Consider the following 23586-nt stretch of genomic DNA (forward strand, 5'->3'; position numbering starts at 1 on the left):
TGGCGAGCCAGAGCCGCACACGGAAACACCGTTTACCTTCCCGCTGGTAAGCGGTCCCTATTTATCTACTTGCACCCGGAGGTGCTTTCGAACTGCTAGGTTGGCAGGCGCTGGGACCGAGCAGCGGGAGCGCACCCCGCCGCAGGGATTTGAACCGCCAACCTTTCGATCGGCAAGTCCTAGGCGCTGAGGCTTTAACCCACAGCGCCACCTGCGTCCCCTTCCTAAAGGGCAGTTAATGACCATTAAACCATTTTAATTTATACATATGCCCAGAGAGCTTGCTTTTACAGTTCAGAAGGTATTGCAGTTTTCTGGCTATAAAGTGGGGCCCTTGACAACAGTAATTTCACCATTAATCTGTCCAGAATCTCTCCCCTCACCCGCTCTGTGGCCTATAGTTATCGCAACTGCATGATAGAAAGCAAGAGAAGCCTTTTTCCAAATGACATGTATAGTGTTGTAAGGGGTGTTTTTTTTTTGTGGGGGGCGTGGTAGGTTAGGCCAGTGTTTCCCAACCTTTGGTCTCCAGCTGTTTTTGGACTACATCATCCCTAGCTAGCAAGCCCAGTGGTCAGGGATGATGGGAATTGTAGTCCAAAAACAGCTGGAGACCAAAGGTTGGGAAACACTGGGTTAGGCTGTATGATGCCTGAGACCATTCTAATTCCTGGATTCAGCAAGTGTTACAATCTAACAGAGGATCCCATTGTTGAGTTAGCCATGGCTCCTAAGTATGGGTCCTTATTATAAGGAAATGGTTCTGTGCCCCAAGGGCAAATGGGTGGAGCCCCTTCCTCACCTGGTGGGTAATGAGAAAATAATAATAATAATAATAATAATAATAATAATAATAATAATAATAATAATTATTATTTTATGATTTATACCCCGCCCATCTGGTTGGGTTTCCCCAGCCACTCTGGGCAGCTTCCAACAAAATATTAGGTAAAGGTAAAGGTACCCCTGCCCATACGGGCCAGTAGTGTCCGACTCTGGGGTTGCGTGCTCATCTCGCTCTAGACGCCGTGAGCCGGCGCCGTCCGAGGACACTTCCGGGTCACGTGGCCAGCGTGACAAAGCTGCAGCTGGCGAGCCAGCACCAGCGCAGCGCACGGAAACGCCGTTACCTTCCCGCTATAAAGCAGTCCCTATTTATCTACATGCACTTAAGAGTGCTTTCGAACTGCTAGGTGGGCAGGAGCAGGGACCGAACGACGGGAGCTCACCCCGCCACGGGGATTCGAACCGCCGACCATACGATCGGCAAGTCCTAGGCACTGAGGTTTTACCCACAGCGACACCCGCGTCCCTAACAAAATATTAAAAATACAATAAACAAAATATTTAAAACAATATTTAAAACAATAAATTCACAAAATATTAAAAATACAATAAAACATCAAACATCAAAAACTTTCTTAAACAGGGCTGCCTTCAGATGTCTTCTAAAAGTCAGATACAGTGGAACCTTGGGTTGCGAACGTGATCCGTTCGGGAGGCATGTTCGCAACCCGCAGCACTGCGTCTGTGCACATTCGGGTCGCGATTTGGTGGTCCTGCGCATGCGCAAGTGCCGAAACCCAGAAGTGACCCGTTCCGGTACTTCCGGGTTCGGCGCGGTGTGCAACCCGAAAACATGCAGCCTGAAGCGTCTGTAACCCAAGTTATCATTGTAGTGGTTTATTTCCTTGAAATCTGATGGAAGGGCGTTCCACAGGGCGGGCACCACTACTGAGAAGGCCCTCTGCCTGGTTCCCTGTAACCTCACTTCTCGCAGGGACAGAACTGCCAGAAGGTCCTTCGAGCTGGACCTCAGTGTCCGGGCGGACGATGGTGGGTGGAGACGTTCCTTCAGGTCTAGTGGGCCAAGGCCATTTTGAGCTTTAAAAGTCAGCACCAATACTTTGAATTGTGCTTGGAAATGTACTGTGTAGGTCTTTCAGGACCGGTGTTGTATGGTCTCGGCAGCCACTCCCAATCACCAGTCTAGCTGCCACATTCTGGACTAGTTGTAGTTTCCTGGTCACCTTCAAAGTTAGCCCCATATAGAGCACATTGCAGTAGTCCAAGCGAGAGATAACTGGAGTTTTGTGTGAGCTAGACCAGAGACAGTCTGAAGGGAACAGTCAGAGAGGGAGAGCCATGCTTGATTTCTGCTGGAATCCAAGGCAATGACAATGGGAGAATCAAAGACCTTCTGGAGTGTAAATGCTGTGAGCTCCTTCGTCGTAGGCTAAGGTTGTAGATATGTGTAAATAAACCCCATATCTTAAGACTACGCTATTCGGAGGAAATCGAACATTGCGTAAGTGCCTGGAAGCCCCCGAGTCTCGCACTGGTTGGAGATTGGGGTGGCGGGCAACAATATTTTAGTCAATGTTACATGTGCAAGAAATGATTTACCCATCTTTGTGTGTGAAAGGCACCTAATTCACCAGTTAATTTTGGAATAGATAATTGAGGGCCGGGGAAGGCTTCCACTGACCATGTAATCTCGAAAACAAGGAAGGGTCTAATATGAATTCATGTAATATAGGAATGGTGTAATCCTATCCATGTCTACTCAGAAGTAATTCCCACTGAGTTCAGAACGGCTTGCTCCTGGGTAAGTCCAGGACTGCAGCCTCCTACTGTCAAAATTGCATTTGTAAACAAGATTTTCAGAGGGCTTGTGTGCCCTCTGATGCAGATATCTGCTTTCAAAGAAAAGCACTGGGCTAAGTCTATTACAGGAGTATTATTAACACCTCTGCCCCCTCTCCTCCTTCAAGCCACATTTAAAGCCCCAGTTCTACACAAACCTTATCATATCTGGGTACAAGGCTGACATGATGCATTGTGGTCCCTTACTCTCCCCGCCACATGGCTTCTATCTGCAAAAATGTGAGAACAACATAGATTAATTTCTGCATCTTCATCACTGTGTCTCGTTTGCTTTCGGGGGCAGCTTTTTACCGGGTTGGCATTCTTGGGAGGAGACTGTACTGGAGTTTCATGATAATGAACTTGGATCAGGCCAAAGGTCCATTGAGTCCAATGTTTCTAACATTAGCAAGATATGTTTCTCTGGAAAACAGGGCCAACCCCTGCACCATTTAGCTGTGTACATGAAGGAGCATCTCCACCCCCATCATCCAGCCCGGACACTGAGGTCCAGCGCCGAGGGCCTTCTGGAGGTTCACTCGCTGCGAGAAGTGAGGTGACAGGGAAGCAGGCAGAGGGCCTTCTTGGTAGTGGCACCTGCCCTGTGGAACTGTTAGAGGGTTTTTTCCCTCTGGTGGCAGATGACAGAAACTATGACACCATGAGACCAATGTAAAACCAAATCAAATAAAGGTTTTATTACAAAACAACAAAGCTTGTGGGTGTTTCCCCCTGCAGGCAAAGTTCAAACTGCAACTTTTCCTCCTTTCATAGTCATGACCAGCTGTCCCCAATCTGCCCAAAGCTCACAGAAACAGTTCTTAAAAGGTACAAACATCTTTAGTGTTTCTTTGCAGAGTGACTCCCAACAGGAACGCCCTCCCAGCAGATGTCAAGGAAATAAACAACTATTTTACTTTTAAAAGACAACTGAAGGCGGCCCTGTTTAGGGAAGCTTTTGATGTCTGACGCTGTGTTTTTTTTAATATTCAGTTGGAAGCCGCTAAGAGTGGCTGGGGAAACCCAGCCAGATGGGCGGGGTATAAATAATAAATTATTATAAATTATTATTATTATTATTATTATTATTATTATTATTATTGGGGAAGTCCCAGCAAAAAGCCACCCATGAGAGCTTTTTCTTACTACTAACAGGAGCACGTGGTGAGGCGATACCACAGGGAGGCATAACATTCCCATGACCTCCCCGCATGCTGTTATCTTGATAACAATTGCCCTTCCTTACCTAGGTATTATTAAAAAAACCCCAAAAAAACAGTGACATGATTTTTAACCATGTCGGTGACATAATGTGCCGTTAAAGTCTTAAAAAGCAGTCTGTGGCCATTTCTGCATCTTGTATTGATGAATTCCATGTTTTCTGAAGATGTACTTAGTTTTTTGGGGGGCTTGGGGCAACCGCCAGTACAGTATGTCGAATCCTGTTTCATATTGATTGTTGTTTTTATATATCTTTTGTATACTTCTTAAACATTTAAATATTTTTAGATGCCTTGAATTCACAAGGTTTTTGGGTTTGTTTGTTTGTTTTTTTAAAAAAGGACAAATATACAGTTTTTTTAAAATGAATGAAATAAATATTGAGAGAAGCACAGCCAGCTTTTGAAATCAGCATTTATTCAAATTTTGTTGTTCTCCAGCCAAGTAACGCGTACAAAGATGCATTTATTAAAGTGCCCATAAAAAAACTTTTAGTATGCCAAAAATGCATTATATTAGACAGAACTGCTTTGCAAAAATGTAGGTTTTGCACAGAATTAAATGCAAAAAAATATTGTGCATTTTAGGTGAAATTCTCACTAAAGTGCTGGTCAGAATTTTCACGAGGACTTTAAAAAAAATTGCAAGCTGATGTGGAAATGTGGAGAAATGGGGAGGAAATGAGTAACTGAGAAGACCCAAAATTGACAGAGTCGCTCATCCCTATTTCTAGTAATGCTCCGTTTGTTTCCCTGACCGTTAATTCAGAAATGGCAAAGCGTTGAGAGGGATGACCTGCCTGCGTGAAAAACGCCCCTTGCTTCAATCTTGGCCGTTCACAAATTTGAAAAGACTTATTTATTGGCTTATTTATTGGGTAGCAGCTCAGACCCTGCCACTCAAAGCCTCTTCCCCAGAGTGCGTTTACAAGGAAAGTACAAATCCAATTAACAATGCCACAAAAGCAATAAAATGCACAGGACAAAACTGACCGCAACAAAATCTAAAACAGCAGATGGCAGAGCAGCATTAAAAATGGGGGGCATAAAATTTTAAAATGGCAGAGGAGTTGGAGGCGGCAGGAATGAGCGAGATGGGATCAGCGGTCTGATGCAGTACAAGGCAGCTCCGTATATATATTTTAGCTCTCCTTTTACGCTTTTTAGTTCCTGGTAGGAAGGCAGGGTGGCCAGCTGTCCTGAATTACAGAGGAGAATTTCTCTATTAGAAGGTGTGCCCTGTTTCAAGGGCTGTTTGGCCCAAGTCTGGATTTCGGATAAAAGAGAGAGATTGGCGGCCTTGAACTTGTGCACTAGCACAAGGGCAGCAGATTGAGCCAGTACATAGGGCCGGCCCTCCCATTAGGCGGAGTGAAGTAGCTGCCTCGGGCGGTCGAGTCAGGTGGAGTGTCCCACCCTGGCCACCACGGGGGTCATTCGGCGGCAGCGGCAGCAGCTTGGGGCCTCATCTTGCGTAACTGTCACAATATCTCGGCATCGGCATAACCCCGGTAAACAAGGCTTTGATGGAGTGGCGGCAGCGCCTTTCCGTTGTGCCTCAGGCGGCGAAACAGGATGGGCCACCCCTGTGAATGGATCTAGATGTGGCCTGCCCCACGGGGTACGACTGCAATGCTGGCTTCCTGGCGGTGGGGTCATTGCTGTTTACCCAGAGCTGGGAGTGGGCGGCAGCGGGAAGGTCAGTGCGGTGCAGGGACACCAGTGAGCATGGCAGATTAGCTCTGCCAGTATGTCCAGACTTTGCTGATGTCAAAGTGCAAATAGATAAATAGGTACCGCTCCGGCGGGAAGGTAAACGGTGTTTCCGTGAGCTGCTCTGGTTTGCCAGAAGCAGCTTAGTCATGCTGGCCACATGACCCGGAAGCTGTCTGCGGACAAATGTCGGCTCCCTCGGCCAATAAAGCGAGATGAGCGCCGCAACCCCAGAGTCGGTCACGACTGGACCTAGTGGTCAGGGGTCTCTTTACCTTTACCTACCACTTCATCATCATAATCATCATCACTTTTAATTTGTATACCACCTTTCTATCTTACAATACTCAAGGCGGTTTACAAGATGAAGAAACAAAAAATGTACAACTTACCGTATTTTTCGCCCTATAGGACACACTTTTCGCCCTCCAAAAATGAAGGGGAAATGCGTGTGCATCCTATGGGGCGAATGCAGGCTTTCGCTGAAGCCTGGAGAGCGAGAGGCGTTGGTGCGCACCGACCCCTCTCGCTCTCCAGGCTTCGCGCAGCTCTCCGCAAATCTAATGGAATACAAAAATGTGACAATAAAACTTTAAAATAGGCAACCTACACCAAAAAAGTAACATTCAACAATCATTAGAAAAGTATTAAATAATAATAACATATAAAAGTTAAACAGAAATCCACTCAACTGTTACAATAAAAAATTTCTAAACTAAAACAATGGCAAGCCACAGTACATAAAATGATACAATACAAATTGAAAAGCAGAGACTAGAGGGTGAGGCAAGGCAGGTGGAAAGAGACCTTGCCTGATGGAGTCTCTCCCCTCACAGTTACTTCACCCCGGATCTCACCCTCAGCATAAGCAGTATCTTAAGTCAGGCTTCCTCAACCTCGCCCCTCCAGATGTTTTTGGCCTACAACTCCCATGAACCCTAGCTAGCAGGACCAGTGGTCAGGGATGATGGGAATTGTAGTCTCAAAACATCTGGAGGGCCGAGGTTGAGGAAGCCTGCCTTAGGTCATCTATACTAGATGTATACCTGAAGGAGCTTCTCCACCCCCATCACTCAGCCTGGACACTGAGGTCCAGCTCCAAAGGCCTTTTGGCGGTTCCCTCACTGCAAGAAGCAAAGTTACAGGGAACCAGGCAGAGGGCCTTCTTGGTAGTGGCACCCACCCTGTGGCACGCCCTCCCATCAGATGTCAGATAAATGACGTTTAGAAGACATCTGAAGGCAGCCCTGTTTAGGGAAGTTTTTAATGACTGATGTTTTCATGTATTTTTAATCTTTTGTTGGAAGCCGCCCAGAGTGGGGAATGGGGAAGCTCAGCCAGATGGGCGGGTATAAATAATAAATAATAATAATAATAATAATAATAATAATTATTATTATTATTATTATTATTATTATTATTATTATTATTATTATTCCAGAGTTTTCCTCACTCTTGTGAGATTTGTTGTATTTCCAGTGAAATTAAAGTCATTACTAAAGTCACACATATATATTAGCATGTGGAAAAGGGGCGGGGGGCAGTGTGTAAGTGGCCACGCTCTTTCTAGCCCTGCTTGTTTAAAAACAGCCTCCTGCAGTCTGGATACCTCTAGTTGTTTTGGAATGCAATTCCCGTGAGTCCCAACACCCTAGGATTATTTGAACTGTGGTCAAAAACTCTCCAAGGCAGCAGGTTGGGGGAAGGCTGGTTCAAAACATTTCTATTGCAGTGTCAAGGTTTCAGGAAAGCTATTCCTTCCTCTGTGGGACCCTGATGAGTGCCAGAGCGCACGGAAACTCTGTTTACCTTCCCGCTGCAGTGGTACCTATTTATCTACTTGCACTGGCATGCTTTTGAACTGCTACCTAGGCAGGAGCTGGGACAGAGCAACAGGAGCTCACCCCGTCACGGGGATTTGAACTGCCGACCTTCTGATCAGCAAGCCCAAGAGGCTCAGTGGTTTAGACCATAGCGCCACCCACGTCCCTGCTAATTTTAATATATTATATATATATATTAGCATATGCTAATGTCTGCATATCAAACTGCTGTCAAACTATAGAGAACTGCCTTATCACTATGCAGAGGTGGATTTAGGGTTGTGCAACCATTTCCGGGGGGGGGCACCTTCCCCCTTCCTTCCCTAAGCCTAGTACAGTGGTACCTCGGGTTAAGTACTTAATTCGTTCTGGAGGTCTGTTCTTAACTTGAATCTGTTCTTAACCTGAAGCACCACTTTAGCTAATGGGGCCTCCTGCTGCTGCTGCGCCGCTGGAGCACGATTTCTGTTCTCATCCTGAAGCAAAGTTCTTAACCCGAGGTAATATTTCTGGGTTAGCGGAGTCTGTAACCTGAAGCATATGTAACCCGAGGTATCACTGTAATCACTAGGCAGCTAAATGGTTGGTGATTCGTTCTCTACTGACTGTATGTGATCATGTAGGACTTATCCACACAGAATCAGAACAAATGGCAATCGGGTTTTCTGCAGATTGCCGTTTGCTCTGATTTAGTGCTAAAGAGTGTTCTTTTTCAGGGGGCGGAGTGGAGGGGAAAGGCAAAACCAATCAGATGCCTTCCGAGAAAGCATGGGACCAGCAAAAGAAATGCTTACAGTTGTTCCTTGGTTCTCAAACTTAATCCGTTCCGGGAGTCCCTTCGACTCCCGAAACCGTTCAAAAACCAAGGTGCAGCCTTTGGTAAAGGCTGTTCTCCAACTGGAGCGCTCGCAGTCCAGTGTTTCCCAGTTGTCGGTGTTTATACTACATTTCCCCCCCGATTTGCCTTGAGAGAGTCTTTGAACCTCTTTTGTTGACCACCAGCATTATGCTTACCATTTTTAAGTTTGGGGTAGAGGAGCTTTGGAAGACGATAATCAGGCACCCGCACATCCCTCCATAACACATGCCCATCAAATTGGCAAGCATTTCACTAGTGGTTGTGTAAACTGACTGCAACCACAACAAAGTGTATGAAACAGGGTGGGTGGGAGGGCATGTATTTCTACTCCAACATCAAATGCGTCCGTCTACGAATCACCAGAAAGTTCCAGAAGGTTTGTAATATTTTTCATGATTCTTCCACATGAAGAGTTGAGGTGTGGTCATTGTTGCACTGATATTTGCTGGGCAGTGATGGGAAATGGAGTGATGAAAGATAGAGCTATAAGAGATCTGTTTTCATCAAGTGCGCTACTCCAGTCTTAAGCACACTTACTTGGAAATAAATCTCGTGGATTTCACTAGCTGGGCGTTCCTTCTCAGGCATTCTTAGGAGGACTGTTGCTTTAAGTTCCTTCTGCCATATATACATTTGTGCACAATATACTCTGCAATTTTGGACGCCTCAAGACTGGCAGGATTATGCTCTGTGCTGTTGCTTTTTAAACCTCTGTTCCGGATGGGCCTTTTAATACGGGCTCTTGTTTCACCTCCCAGGATAAAATTCTCTCCAGCTAGCCGCTAAGTCAGCTTCCTTCAGGGCGTCAGATAATCCCGGAAAGTGGAGGGAGGTCCTTTGTGCAAGTTTCAAATCAGGAAGTTTGAAGGAACAAAGTATGCCATCAAAACCGCAGAAGGAAATGGACTCGGCCAAGTGGCATTGGGTTACAGGGACAATTTTAGGTGTGAGAGAGGTCTGTATTTTCAAGCTACCTTCTAACCCAGGGGTCAGCAAACTTTTTCAGCAGGGGGCCGGTCCACTGTCCCTAAGATTTTGTGGGGGACGGACTATATTCGGGGGCGGGATGAACAAATTCCTATGCCCCACAAATAACCCAGAGATGCATTTTAAATAAAAGGACACATTCTACTCATGTAAAAACACGCTGATTCCCAGACCGTCTGCAAGCCGGATTTAGAAGGCGATTGGGACGGACCTGGCCCCCGGGCCTTAGTTTTCCTACCCATGTTTTAACCCAATGTTTAAAATGTGTGGTGCCTGAAGTTCAAGCCCAGCTCAAAGCGATACCTAGCAATCTTACCGCTTTTTCCTAGCTGTGTGGTCCAGTTGTAGTAACACAATCATGAGAAAAATGGCATGTTGTCAGTAGTGAAGACTAGCTAGGCATGTCCCAGCACTCTTTGATCTAAGTTTGCTTAGAGCCCTTTAGCACTGCTGAGGCTTTCCCTTCCCACAGTTAGCTGGAAGTGGAATTAAAATGGTGATTTCACATAGCACTTTATATAGCACTTAGTTGTTCAACAGTGTTGTCGTCAAAGCTAAGATTAGGAAGTTTGTCCAGAAGTAAGTATTATTTAAAGGTCCCCATCAATATTAATTAGTAGCTTCCTTCTCGCAGGTTCTGCCCTTTTGCTTTCTTTCTGTGTAGTGCATCATTGCTGATGAATTATGTCCTAATTAGTCAGTTCCTATTGCCCATAGGGAGGGCTAAGGGGAAATCCATTACTACTGCCATACTCCATTGAACACCAAATGGAAGAAGCAACAAGAAGCTTTTAATTAGAAGGACAGTAGCCTAGAAAACCTTCAACAGCACGTTGACTATATACACCAGGCATGCTATAATTGTATTTCAGCTGGGGGAAACCTGCCGCATATCAAGTTTCAAAAAAAGGCCATGGGGAACACAGGAAACACTGAAATGCAACAGGATGGCAGTCCAGATTCTCCAGTTTGCTTCCAGGCTACACTAGGACTCTTCAGTGCTGCCAATACATTGCTCTTTCACAGTCAGCTGGGATGGAATTATAACAGTGGCCCTGCAGAATTCGTGATTTAGTGCTATCTCCCCCATTCTAGTCTTCCATCGCCTGTCCTCACAATAAAGGCAAAAGTCAGGTCACATTATTGACGTGAAGCCTCCCAGTGTGATTTGAAGTGTCTTTACTCGGAAATCAGTCCAGTGAGTCTTCCTGCAGAATGCTAACTAGGTCCACTCAAAAAGAAGCCCTATTGAATTTAGTGGGGCTTGCCCTTGGGTAAGGAGAGTTAGGATTGCATCCTTAATCCATAGAGAGTGTGTTTTGTTAATGTCCTGAACTGCCCTGTACTTTCTTGCTTCCTAAACTCAAATGCCTCCTGCCCCGTCAGAAATCCTTCACATCTTGATTTCTGTGCCCCCACTTCCTCATTGACAGCCCTCCCATGGTGCAGTCTGCACTGTCGGCAATCTTCCCCCTCCCACCTTTCTCTTTCTCCATTTCACATCCAGCCAGGAAAAGCCAGACAGGCTGAGTATTATTTTATTAATAGTAATTAGGAGGGCTTTCCCCTGCCCCGCCCCCCGCAGAACAACTGTCCTCACAAAGCTGCTTCCATAAAGATAAAATGCTCATCAGTTACAAAAATGGCCATAAAACCATGTACAGCCATAAGAACCAACCAGCATTTGTTGCTGTTTAGTCGTGTCCGACTCTTTGTGACCCCATGGACCAGAGCACGCCAGGCACTCCTGTCTTCCACTGCCTCCCGCAGTTTGGTCAAACTCATGTTCGTAGCTTCGAGAACACTGTCCAGCCATCTCGTCCTCTATTGTCCCCTTCTCCTTGTGCCCTCCATCTTTCCCAACATCAGGGTCTTTTCCAGGGAGTCTTCTCTTCTCATGAGGTGGCCAAAGCATTGGAGCCTCAGCTTCAGGATCTGTCCTTCCAATGAGCACTCAGGGCTGATTTCTTTCAGAATGGATAGGTTTGATCTTCTTGCAGTCCACGGGACTCTCAAGAGTCTCCTCCAACACCAGAATTCAAAAGCATCCATTCTTCGGCGATCAGCCTTCTTTATGGTCCAGCTCTCACTTCCATACATGACTACTGGGAAAACCATAGCTTTAACTATACGGACCTTTGTCGGCAAGGTGATGTCTCTGCTTTTTAAGATGCTGTCTAGGTTTGTCATTGGTTTTCTCCCAAGAAGCAGGCGTCTTTTAATTTCGTGACTGCTGCCACCATCTGCAGTGATAATGGAACCCAAGAAAGTAAAATCTCTCACTGCCTCCATTTCTTCCCCCTCTATTTGCCAGGAGGTGATGGGACCAGTGGCCATGATCTTCGTTTTTTTGATGTTGAGCTTCTGACCATATTTTGCATAGTATAATCTAAAACCAGTGTTATCTCCTACTTCCCACAGTGTTTTCCCTTCACTTTCCTTGTTGCAAAAAAATAAAAATAAAATGCTAGCCTTTGAGGAAGTGGGCTTGTTGCTCAAGAGCTCTGAAGCAGCTTTAATTATTTTACCAGAATTTGCTGGTATAGGACTGAATCCCGTCTGAAAATTGCAACAGTTTGAAAGCTCCCTTAAGGGCTTATCCGCACTCATTTTTTGCCCCATGCTTTCTAGAAACAGGTATGTGTTTTCCTGGTCTGTGTTCTGAGAGCCCCACCTCTTTCCCAAGGAAAACTCGGATCTTTACCATTGAATCAGAGCAAATGGCAATTCGAGTTTTCCATGGATTGGTGTTTGTTCCAATTCAGCAGTAAAGAGCGGGGGTTTTTTTTGCAGGGAAAGCACCAGGGCAAAAAAAGAAAAAGCGCTCGGATCTGTATTAGTTTTGTATTGTTGTTATAGCAGTTTGCACTGTATTTAATCTTTCTTTTAAGATTTTATTAAGACTTTTCATAATGCATTACAGTAGAGTAACAAATGAATCTAAAAAACAAGAGGAAAAGAGACGAATATAAAGTCCTCCTTCATGGGTAGATCTTAGCTTGTCCCACCCAGAGACATCAACTAACCATCACCTTCATCAACTTGATCAACTATCAACTGCATTTATCTGTATTCCTTTCGTATTTTAAGCATTTTCATGTATGCCGCCCAGAGTTTTGGTTATGACATGACATAAAGGTAAAGGGACCCCTGACCATTAGGTCCAATCGTGGCTGACTCTGGGGTTGCAGCGCTCATCTCGCTTTATTGGCCGAGGGAGCCGGCGTACAGCTTCCAGGTCATGTGGCTTCTGGTGAACCAGAGCAGCGCACGGAAACGCCGTTTACCTTCCTGCCGGAGCAGTATCTATTTATCTACTTGCACTTTGACGTGCTTTCGAACTGCTAGGTTGGCAGGAGCAGGGACCGAGCAACGGGAGCTCACCCCATTGCTGGGATTCGAACCGCCGACCTTCTGATCGGCAAGTCCTAGGCTCTGTGGTTTAACCCACAGCGCCACCCGCATCCCCCCTATGGCATGACATAGAAATACATTTAATAAAAGGTAAAGGTAAAGGCCCGTACGGGCAGGGGTACCTTTACCTTTACCTTTTTAAAGGTAAAGGTACCCCTGCCCGTATGGGCCAGTCTTGACAGACTCTGGGGTTGTGCGCCCATCTCACTTAAGAGGCCAGGGGCCAGCGCTGTCCGGAGACACTTCCGGGTCACGTGGCCAGCGTGACATCGCTGCTCTGGCGAGCCAGAGCCGCACACGGAAACGCCGTTTACCTTCCCGCTGGTAAGCGGTCCCTATTTATCTACTTGCACCCGGAGGTGCTTTCGAACTGCTAGGTTGGCAGGCGCTGGGACCGAGCAGCGGGAGCGCACCCCGCCGCAGGGATTCGAACCGCCGACCTTTCGATCGGCAAGTCCTAGGCGCTGAGGCTTTAACCCACAGCGCCACCTGCGTCCCCTTCAATACATTTAATAGCAATATATAAAATCATCCCCTGTATGGCAATGATATTTGGGGGTGGGGAGAGACCTGGGAGATTTTCCCCCTAGTGATAATTGCTACTTGAAGGGATGTTGTTGGGATTGTGGCCAGAGAGGGAAGAGTTAAACCTCTCCACGCCATGTATTGCAGTCCCAGTGACCCCAGATTTTAAATGGGCAATCATGTCATTAAAGAAACATCTGGTTTGGCCCCGAGTGACGCCAGCCACATGCCACAGGAAAGTAGTAGCAGCAGCAGCAGTAGTAAATAGTTACAATCATAATAATGAATTTGCAGAGTCTTTCCAGCTGGCCCAGAACAAATATTCATTCCATTATCTGAAACGCCTGAACGCTGATATGATCAAAATCCTATCCCCCCCCAATAAAATACTCCAATGGTTTTCTTTTCTTTTCTTTTTTTCTAATAATTTCTAATAATCTTGTACTAGTTTCCCACCACAAAATTTAAAATTGTTCAGCTCACTTTCAATATAATAATTTATTGCATTTTGACTTCCCATCCTTACGTCCGTGATGTTCCTGTTGTAATCCTTTATTTGCTGCCATAACTGCCATTCATTTTCTAATATATCTTATATTACTACTATTTATTTATTTTCCTCCCCTTGCCTATAATTCAAATCCTGCTTGCATTTTCATTTGGCTATATATATTTTTCTTAAATAGTCCAAAATTAATCTCCAGCCACATTTCTGTCTCATTGATCTCTTATTTTTGCTGTCCGCTCCACCATCTTTGCATATTTCAGTAACTTTAAAATCCCTTGATTTTATTTTCTCAGCGTGTGTGGTTGCTGGTTCTTGATCCTGGGATGGGTGTGAGTGTATTATGGGGTATTCGAGGTCCAGAGCTGGATGCTTGCTGTGGTCAGGGCAGTGTCCCAGCTCAGTACGTTTCTGTACTCTCCAAAATACTTCACAGATGATACGAAGGATACTCGGGCAACACCCTAATTCTCATGCCAAAAATTACTGCCTTCCCCTCCCCGGCATTAAACTACAGATCTCCTCTGACTATTGCTGCATTTATTTTCTCTGCAATGACCTCCAATTATCCCAAAGCCAAGGTGGTGGTTTTGGTTTTAAAAACCAGCAATAATTAGAAAAACAACAACATAACGATCTGCTCAGAAAACATAGCTCATCATCTACAGCGTGCGAAATGGGAGGCTCTGCTTGCGTAGACTTCAATGAGGAAGGGCATAAGGAATATTTGAAAAAATATGTTAATATTTAAACCTTAGAATAGCTTTGGAAGTGGATATAGGCTGTAGGATTAGAAGTAGAAGATAGGGTATTTTAAAATAGTATTATTTGTAAGCGATAAAATGTTAAGTTATTTTAAGTGTGATTTTAAAAAAAGAGATGGTTGGAAATTATGATATATGTAAACTGCTAAAAATGAAGTTCATTTTGTTTGTCTTTTCTGTTTGTGTTTTTTATTTGTGTTATAAAATGGATATATTTTTTTGAAATAAATAAATGAGGAAGGGCTGACTGCTAGAATGGGGGCAGAGGCCTACATAGGGGTCCAGTGTGGCTGACAAGTGGCAAAGAGGCCGGCCTGGAATCTGCACCTGGCATTGCAGGACAACTGCCAGGCTCCAGTGCCCCAGCAGGCTGAGTGCCCAAGGCACTCCTCATGGGGCAGCTGGACCTGAGTGCTTCCATTTTAATCGCCTCAGTGCCCTGGAGCATTGTGGGAGCTTAAAATGCCATTTTCCAGCTGCCCCGGAGCAGCCCTGATGACGGTGAGCCGCAGCCCTGTTTCCATCTTACATGCTTCTTCCTCCTGCTGCCTCTTCCTCTTCTTCCTTGGGAGGAATGGCCTGAGTCATCTTGTTGCTGAAACCTGACGCTTTCTCTGATGGTCCACAGCAGCTGGAGAAACTGCCAAGCACAGGAGGCTGCCCAAAGCATAGCTGTCAACTTACAGATTTGAAAATAAGGGACCAGCGGCCTCGAAAATAAGGGACCAGCATCCAAAATAAGGGATTTTCAGAGCACAGCTATGTTCAACTTCTGAGCCCCTCCCAGCCAAAGGCAGAAAGCCCAGCCAGCAGCCCAATGAAGCCTCAAGCGGTGGTTCCCACAGCGCAGCAACCCAGCAAAGGGGATGCAGCAAGAGAAACCACCATCACCTTTCCGCTGGGAAGTGCTGAGCAAAGGCGAGTCCCCAGGCAACGCGGCCGATTTGATCGGCACAAGGCATGCAAGCTCCACCCCCCAGTTGTTCTTAGACTCCTTATTGGGTGAGCAACACAGCCAAGCAACACAGTTGGAGCCTCCCTCCTCCCTGGCCAGCAGGGAGAGAGGGAGAGGAGCTGCTTCCTTTGAAACCCAGGAAATTTAAGGGACATCATCAATAAGGGACAGCAGCGGGACATGGCGCTGGGATAAGGGACTTTCCCGCCAAATAAGGGACAGTTGACAGCTATGGCCCAAAGGCTGCCTGGCTGTATATTGGAGGCAGGGTCCCACTAGGAGCTGCCGCCACCATAGCAGCATACCTGCCCCAACAACATTTCTCCAATGAAAATAGGGGAGTCCTGTAGCATCATCATCATCATCATCATCATCATCATCATTTTATTATTTACACGCCACCCATCTGACTGGGTTTCCCCAGCTACTCTGGTCAACTTCCAACACATATAAAAACACAATAAAACATTAATAAAACTTCCCTATACAGGGCTGCCTTCTGGTATTTTCTAAAGTTTGTAGAGTTACTCATCTCCTTGGCTTGGGGGGACGCATAACTCCATACCCTTCAACATTTATCTGATGAAAATAGGGACGTCCCAAGGAAAAGTGGGACATTCCAGAATTAAAACAGAAACCAAGATGGCTTCTGTAAATCCAGGGCCGTCCCAGGAAAATAGGGACACTTGGAGGGTCTGTGGTTGTCTGAATGCATCCAGTCATTGTATGAATGAGTTTGTAAGGTAAAAGTAAAGGACCCCTGGATGTTTAAGTCCAGTGGAAGGCGAATCTGAGGTTGTGGCGCTCATCTCGCTTTCAGGACGAGGGAGCCGGTGTTTGTCCACAGACAGCTTTCCGGGTCATGTGGCTAGCATGGCTAAACTGCTTCTGGCGCAACGGGACACCGTGACGGAAACCAGAGCTCACGGAAACGCCGTTTACCTTCCCACCACAGTGGTACCTATTTATCTACTTGCACTGGCGTGCTTTCTACTAGATTGGCAGGAGCTGGGACAGAGCAACGGGAGCTCGCCGTGTCGTGGGAATTCGAACTGCTGACCATAGCTGTCAACGATTCCCTTTTTTAAAGGGAAATTCCCTTATTCTGAATAGGAATAGGAATCGCAAGAAAAGGGAAAAGTTGACAGCTATGCTGCCGACCTTCCGATCAGCAAGCCCAAGAGGCTCAGTGGTTTAGACCACAGCGCCACCCGCATCCCTATGAATGAGTTTGTAGTGGAATAGTCTGGTGCAAAATGAAAATTTCCCCCTCCTTCTTGTCTTTGCAGCCTCCCCACCATTGCCTTGTGGCAGCAGGCAGAATAGGCCCAGGAGCAGAATGCAAAGATGGCAGCCCCGCCACCATACATCCCTGGTCCAGAGTGCCTGCGCCCATTCACCCGCGAGTCCCTCCAGGAGATAGAGAAACGGATCGCGGAGCGAGAAGCCGAGAAGTTGAAGCCGAAGCATGAGGAGATTCATGAGGAAGAAAAGGAGGCCAAACCCCGGAGTGACCTGGAGCAAGGGAGAAGTCTCCCAATGATTTATGGGGACCCTCCCCCAGAGCTGATCGGCGTGCCTCTGGAAGACTTGGACCCATTCTACAAAGATCAGAAAGTAAGCAGGAGGAGTTGGGTAGGAATTGGAAAGCAAATAACTCAGCCACTGCTTTGAGGTGGTTGTTGTTTTTCATCCAATCAAGCAGTGTATAATATTTTAGGAAATACAAATAGATGATAGATGATAGATGATAGATGATAGATAGATAGATAGATAGATAGATAGATAGATAGATAGATAGATGATAGATAGATAGATAGATAGATAGATAGATAGAAAGATAGATAGATAGATGATAGATAGATAGATAGATAGATAGATGATAGATAGAGATGATAGATAGATAGATAGATAGATAGATAGATAGATAGATAGATAGATAGATGATAGATAGATAGATAGATAGATAGATAGATAGATAGATAGATAGATATAGATAGATAGATAGATATAGATAGATGAATGTGAGCTAGTCCTTTGAGGCTGTCCTGGGTTGCTTGAGGTGTGAAGGTGACTTGGAAATGGCTCAGGCTGAATGCTCATATACAGGAGTACATCATAAATGCTATGATTTTTTAATTTATTCATCGGTTAATTACTGCCCTTGAAATGTCCATATTGGCTCCCCCATCCTCTTACGCAACAGTTTACTAGTGTTGAGGAAAACAAAGATGGCGCCTTAGGAAATATTCTGTGAAACCAGAAAGTGACTCATGGCTAGAAATCAGAATATAATCCTTGGATGAAGGGTGGTATAGATATTTAAATAATAATAATAATAGTTTATGAGGTTGGGAAGCCTGGAGATAAGCAGGCAATTGAGTTGAGAAAGAGGCAAGGCAGTCTGAGAACAGGTCAGTATTCACTGTTTACTCAAGTAGTGATGCTCAACTTAAGGAACCTGGGACTGAGTCAGACGCATCTATGTTGTGCTTATCCCACACAGATTTCCCCCCAATTCCTGCCTCACTCTTAATCTTGACAAAAGTCAAGTTCCTTCCCCAGTTCTGCTAAAATTATGAACAATTCTCGCATCTTGTATGCATTATTGTACCTGCAAGATTATAAGCATGCTATGTGCAAGTACACTCCAGGTTTCATAAAGCAAACACCACATAAACAGTTTACACCACTATTAAAATAAATATGCTTTTGCAGTGGACGCTCGGGTTGCGAATGTGATCTGTGTGGGATGCACGTTCACAACCTGCAGCGTTCGCAACCCGCAGCAGCACGTCTGCGCACGCACAGGTTGCAATTCGGCGCTTCTGCGCATGCGCAAAGCGCAATTTAGTGCTTGTGTGCATGCACGACTGCCGAAACCCGTAAGTAACTCATTCCGGTACTTCCGGGTTTCAGCAGTCCGTAACCCGAAAAAACGCAGCCTGAAGTGTCTGTAACCTGAGTTATGACTGTATAACATTTCGTTGCAGAAATACAGTACGGCACATAACATATTTTGTTATGTGTCTGGCTGGCAATAATCTCATAGACGCTTCCAAATGCCAGATTATGCTCGGGAAGCCGCGAGTCCTCAATCTGGTTCCAACATAACGTAAGTTTGCAGGCTAAGTTGTTGTTTTGAAAGAGAACTTGCCATGACTTGAGGTTAATAGCAATGTCTGTTTCTCCCTTCCTCAGACGTACATCCTCCTCAACAAAGGAAAATGCATTTTCCGGTTCAGTGCCACCCCTGCTCTCTATATGTTGGATCCTTTCAATATTGTCCGGAGAGGTGCCATCCAAGTGCTTATACATTCATATCCTTTGCACTCGCTGAGAACGCGCATGGCATGGTTTCACTTGGGAGAAGCTGTGGGGTTTTGCTGATGCCATAGTCATTCTTGTAGGACCAGACGGGGGCGGCTGCAGCGACAGAGGCCTGCAGAGTATTTCACGAAAGTGTCATTTGGTGTCCTTGCTTTCTTGTAGTACATGAGGAAGATAAACACCCTTTTCCTCATACAATTTCCCAGTGCTATTTTTCTAGAGAAAAAGGTGCCACAACTCACTGTGAACACCTCCCTTGTTCTCTTCAAAGGGCAATAGTGCCTACCTGAGAGGTGCTGAAGCTCAGTTCCAGCTGTGGGAAAAAGCCCTCGCATTTCCATTTGCAGAATTTTGGGTGGAAACAAGCACTTCACTGTCACCAGCTGAACAATGTCTACAGTGGTACCTTGGTTCTCAAACTTAATCATTTCCGGAAGTCCGTTCCAAAACCAAAGCGTTCCAAAACCGGGGCGCGCTTTCCCATAGAAAGTAATGCAAAATTGATTAATCTGTTCCAGACTTTTAAGAACAACCCTTAAAACAGCAATTTAATATGAATTTTACTGTCTTACGGGACCATTGATCCATAAAATGAAAGCAATAAGCAATGTACTGTACTATAAACTACTGTATTTTTTGCTCTATAAAACTCACTTTTTCCCTCCTAAAAAGTAAGGGGAAATGTGTGTGCGTCTTATGGAGCGAATGCAGGCTGCGCAGCTATCCCAGAAGCCAGAACAGCAAGAGGGATTGCTGCTTTCACTGTGTAGCAATCCCTAACCCTAACCCTAATCCTAAACAGGGCTGCTTTCAGATGTCTTCTAAAAGTCAGATAGTTGTTTATTTCCTTGACATCTGATGGGAAGGTGTTCCACAGGGCGGGCGCCACCATCAAGAAGGCCCTTTGCCTGGTTCCCTGTAACTTCACTTCTTGCAGTGAGGGAACCGCCAGAAGGCCCTCGGAGCTGGAGCTCCGTGTCCGGGCTAGACGCTGGGGGTGGAGACAATCCAACAGGGCTGTTGTTCTCTTGTCTTTACCAAATGGGTTTGTCTTGGGAATTTCAGCAGAGGCCTGATGCATTTCCTTGACCTCATTTCAAATTATTCAGCATGTTTATCATGATCACCATCTTAGCCAACTGTGTCTTCATGACCATGAGTGACCCGCCAGTGTGGGCCAAGGATGTGGAGTAAGTGTTATTTTTCTTTCTTTCTCTCCCCCCTCCCTTTTTCTCTTACCAGTTTTCTGCCTGGTCACTATAGGCTGGGCTGTGGGAGGGGGAAATGGAACCAGAGGAGCAGCTTACAGGCATTCGTAATCCAAAAGCGAAGCTGGGGTGGCCAGATGAGGAACCTTGTGTGATCAGAAAACTTGCAGTAACTATAATGCTTCAAAAATATCAGGCAGGTGACACAAACTCCCTGAGAAGCAGTATTATTGTAACCCGGCTGATATGAGGAGGAGATTAAAAGGCAGGCTGTGGGGTTATTTCACTGCTTAAAGCCATGCAAATTATTTTGGCTTCGTGGTATCTGTGAATATAACCAGTGAGTGAATACACCCATCTCTTCCACCTTTTATTTTCAACTCTCCCTGCATAGGTTCATTAACCCGAATCGATCCCTTTAGCAATTGAGACTACAGCCTGAGTGTCAAAGGTCCTTAGGTTCATTTTCTTGAGTACACCCAGTTTTAAAATAGTCCCAGATTCTAAGAAAGATCCCTGGCTCTAGGGTGAATATGAATTTAGGAAGTAAAATTCCAGCAAATTCTACCTTCTAACTTAAGATTTGCTTGCAAAAGGTACGATAGATTCCGGCATATTAGGCGACTGGGCGTTTAAGATGACCCCACCTTTTGCTGTTCAGTTTTAGAGTTTTAGAGTTATAGAGTTTGAGTGCCACCAGGGGCAGAGCGCGCACCCCTCCGCTGCCTCTGCCATCGCAGCAGCAGCAGGAACCCGAGGCGAGGCGTTTGGCGAGTGGGCGAGCGAGCGAGCGAGCGAGCGCCGCGCTCGGAAGGACTTTCCACGCTGCCTTCTGTGGGGAGGGAGGAGGAGCAACGGCAGAAGGGGCACCTCTGCTCACCGGCTCCCTCTCCTCCTTCCCAACGTGTATACCCGGCGTATAAGACGACCCCCGACTTTTTGGGTGATTTTCTAGGGATAAAAAGTTGTCTTGTACGCTGGAACGTACAGTATCCCTATATTCTTCTGCTGCAAATTGTTTACAACATGTCCTATTTTTATGCTATTGGATCGAGAGGCTTTTTAGGAAAACATGATGCAGGATATTTAATCTTCATATGTATTTTTTAAAAATCAGCAATAAACCTTGCATATATATATATTTGCTATTAATTCTGCTTCCCTTGTCCTCCGTAACCCTTCCCTGTTCACAGATACACTTTTACTGGCATCTACACCTTTGAGTCTATGATCAAGATATTGGCCCGGGGATTCTGCATTGACAACTTTACATTCCTGAGAGATCCATGGAACTGGCTGGATTTCAGTGTCATCGTTATGGCGTATGTTGCATTTAGCAGGAGCAATGTGGTAAACCAGCTGGGGGAAACCAGAGGGCGTCAGCATGTGGGTGTGGGGTGGAAATCCTCATGCATGTACTGTATGGCGATGGCAAGCACTGAGACCGTATTTCCAGTTAGCCACGGTCTCCTGGACATACCCAGAATACCATAGTTGGAAGTGTCAACAACTTTTGTGCCCGCACTTTCGCTTTTTGAAGCATGGCAACCTTAGGGATGCAGGTGGCGCTGTGAGTTAAACCACAGAGCCTAGGACTTGCCAATCAGAAGGTCGGAGGTTCGAATCCCCACGACGGGGTGAGCTCCCGTTGCTCGGTCCCTGCTCCTGCCAACCTAGCAATTCGAAAGCATGTCAAAGTGCAAGTAGATAAATAAGTACCACTCCTGTGGGAAGGTAAACGTCGTTTCCGTGCGCTGTTCTGGTTCGCCCGAAGCGGCTTAGTCATGCTGGCCACATAATGCCAGTAAAGCGAGATGAGCGCTGCAACCCCAGAGTCGGCCACGACTGGACCTAATGGTCAGGAGTCCCTTTACCTTTACTAACCCTACTTCAATGACTTTTGAAACTGCCCAACCCCTTAGTCAAAGACCACCTGAAAAGCATCATACAAGTACCACACAGAAAGAGGTGGTCTACAACAGAAATTTGAGAGTGTGGTTTGTCTCCTGTCTGACAAAATGCTTTATAATGGTCACTGATTGCATTACCTGGCCAGTGTGGCCATCCTTTTGATGGGACCCGGGTGGTGCTGTGGTGTAAGCCACTGAGCCTCTTGGGCTTGCTGATCCCCGCGATGAGGTGGGAGTTTAGCGCTAGGAAAGGAGTTTTCCAGAGCAAAGCACTAGGGCAATGGCAAGTGGACTCATGCTTTCTACGTGCGAGACATGCGGAAGTGAGGACGAGCCCTAAGTCTCTCATGTTTGTGGGACTTTGTGGGACGTAGAGTGGGGTTAAGTTTCTAAAACTTAGAAAAAAACAAAACACAATATTGTTTAACTCAATGCTTTAGGGAATAAACAAGGTGAGGAGATCAGCTGATAGTCACAGTACATACACAGTCCTTCTTGTGCAACACACTGTGTCACAAGGATGGTGGTGCAACACAATTGTCGCGGGAGGAAGAGCTGCTAGCGGTGTTCTGCACAGGACGAGAAGCTTTTACCAGGTTGAGGGGAGATGGTTTGTGTAGAGTTGTATGTCTTTTCGCAGGGACATGTGTGGCGCTGTGGTTTAAACCATGGAGCCTCTTGGGCTTGCCGATCGGAAGGTTGGCGGTTCGAATCCCCGCAACGGGGTGAGCTCCCGATGCTCTGTCCCAGCTCCTGCCAACCTAGCAGTTTGAAAGCACACCAGTACAAGGAGATAAATAGTTACTACTGTGGCAGAAAAGTACTGTATTTTTTGCTCTATAAGACTCACTTTTTCCCTCCTAAAAAGTAAGGGGAAATGTCTGTGCATCTTATGGAGCGAATGCAGGCTGCACAGCTATCCCTGAAGTCAGAACAGCAAGAGGGATCACTGCTTTCGCTGCGCAGCGATCCCTCTTGTAGTTCTGGCTTCTGAGATTCAGAATATTTTTTTTCTTGTTTTCCTCCTCCAAAAACCCGGTGCGTCTTATGGTCTGGTGCGTCTTATAGAGTGAAAAATACGGTAATCAGTGTTTCTGTGCGCTCTGGTTTCCATCACAGTGTCCCGTTGTGCCAGAACCAGTCTAGCCATGCCGGAATGACCCAGAAAGCTGTCTGTGGACTAACACTCCCTCAGCCTGAAAGCGAGATGAGTGCTGCAACCTCATAGTCACCTTTGACTGGACTTAACCGTCCAGGGGTCCTTTACTTTTATCTTTACCTTTTGATATGGTAAATACCTTAGTTCTTGAATCCAGGTCACAGGCGTTCCCTATTCATACACTAAATGTGCTCTTAAAACAGGATTTGTAGCATTTGTAAGTGAAAAGAACTACTGGGAAAGGTTTGTCCAAGATATTTTCATCTGCAGAGGAAATATTTAGTGTCATTAGAAGTCAAGATGGCTTCAGGATTGCTCTCCTGTACTATTTCAGACATGTAGTTTATATACTTACGTATGTGTGTTTACCTTGTGCAGTAATCAACATTTATTTTATATTTGAGACCTAAGAATTCTGATAACAAACTGCTCTAGTTTATTGGCTCCTGGTTGCAGTGCTGGAGACACAAAAAGTGTAATGGCATAATAGCAAATGTTTCCTTTACTAAATATTGCCAAGGAGACTTGAGACACACAATTCTGGTGGACTCAACACCCCCTGACAACT

At 45.7% G+C, this 23586-nt stretch overlaps 1 protein-coding gene across 1 annotated transcript in view; it reads left to right on the forward strand.

Annotated features, from left to right (window-relative positions):
* LOC309354873 (sodium channel protein type 4 subunit alpha-like) overlaps positions 1-23586 on the forward strand; it is a gene marked incomplete at its 3' end in the record, with an annotated part of 51274 nt that overhangs the window by 3556 nt on the left and 24132 nt on the right. The window contains exons 2-6 of the mRNA XM_081885137.1: positions 4636-4721; positions 16701-17028; positions 18613-18731; positions 19842-19931; positions 21143-21271. Coding sequence (XP_081741263.1) covers positions 16759-17028; positions 18613-18731; positions 19842-19931; positions 21143-21271 — 608 coding nt within the window. The 5' untranslated portion in view covers positions 4636-4721; positions 16701-16758. The remainder of the gene's footprint in view (positions 1-4635; positions 4722-16700; positions 17029-18612; positions 18732-19841; positions 19932-21142; positions 21272-23586) is intronic.

This window comes from Podarcis melisellensis, assembly GCF_964234715.1.
Source record: "Podarcis melisellensis genome assembly, chromosome: 13".
NCBI lineage: Eukaryota > Metazoa > Chordata > Lepidosauria > Squamata > Lacertidae > Podarcis > Podarcis melisellensis.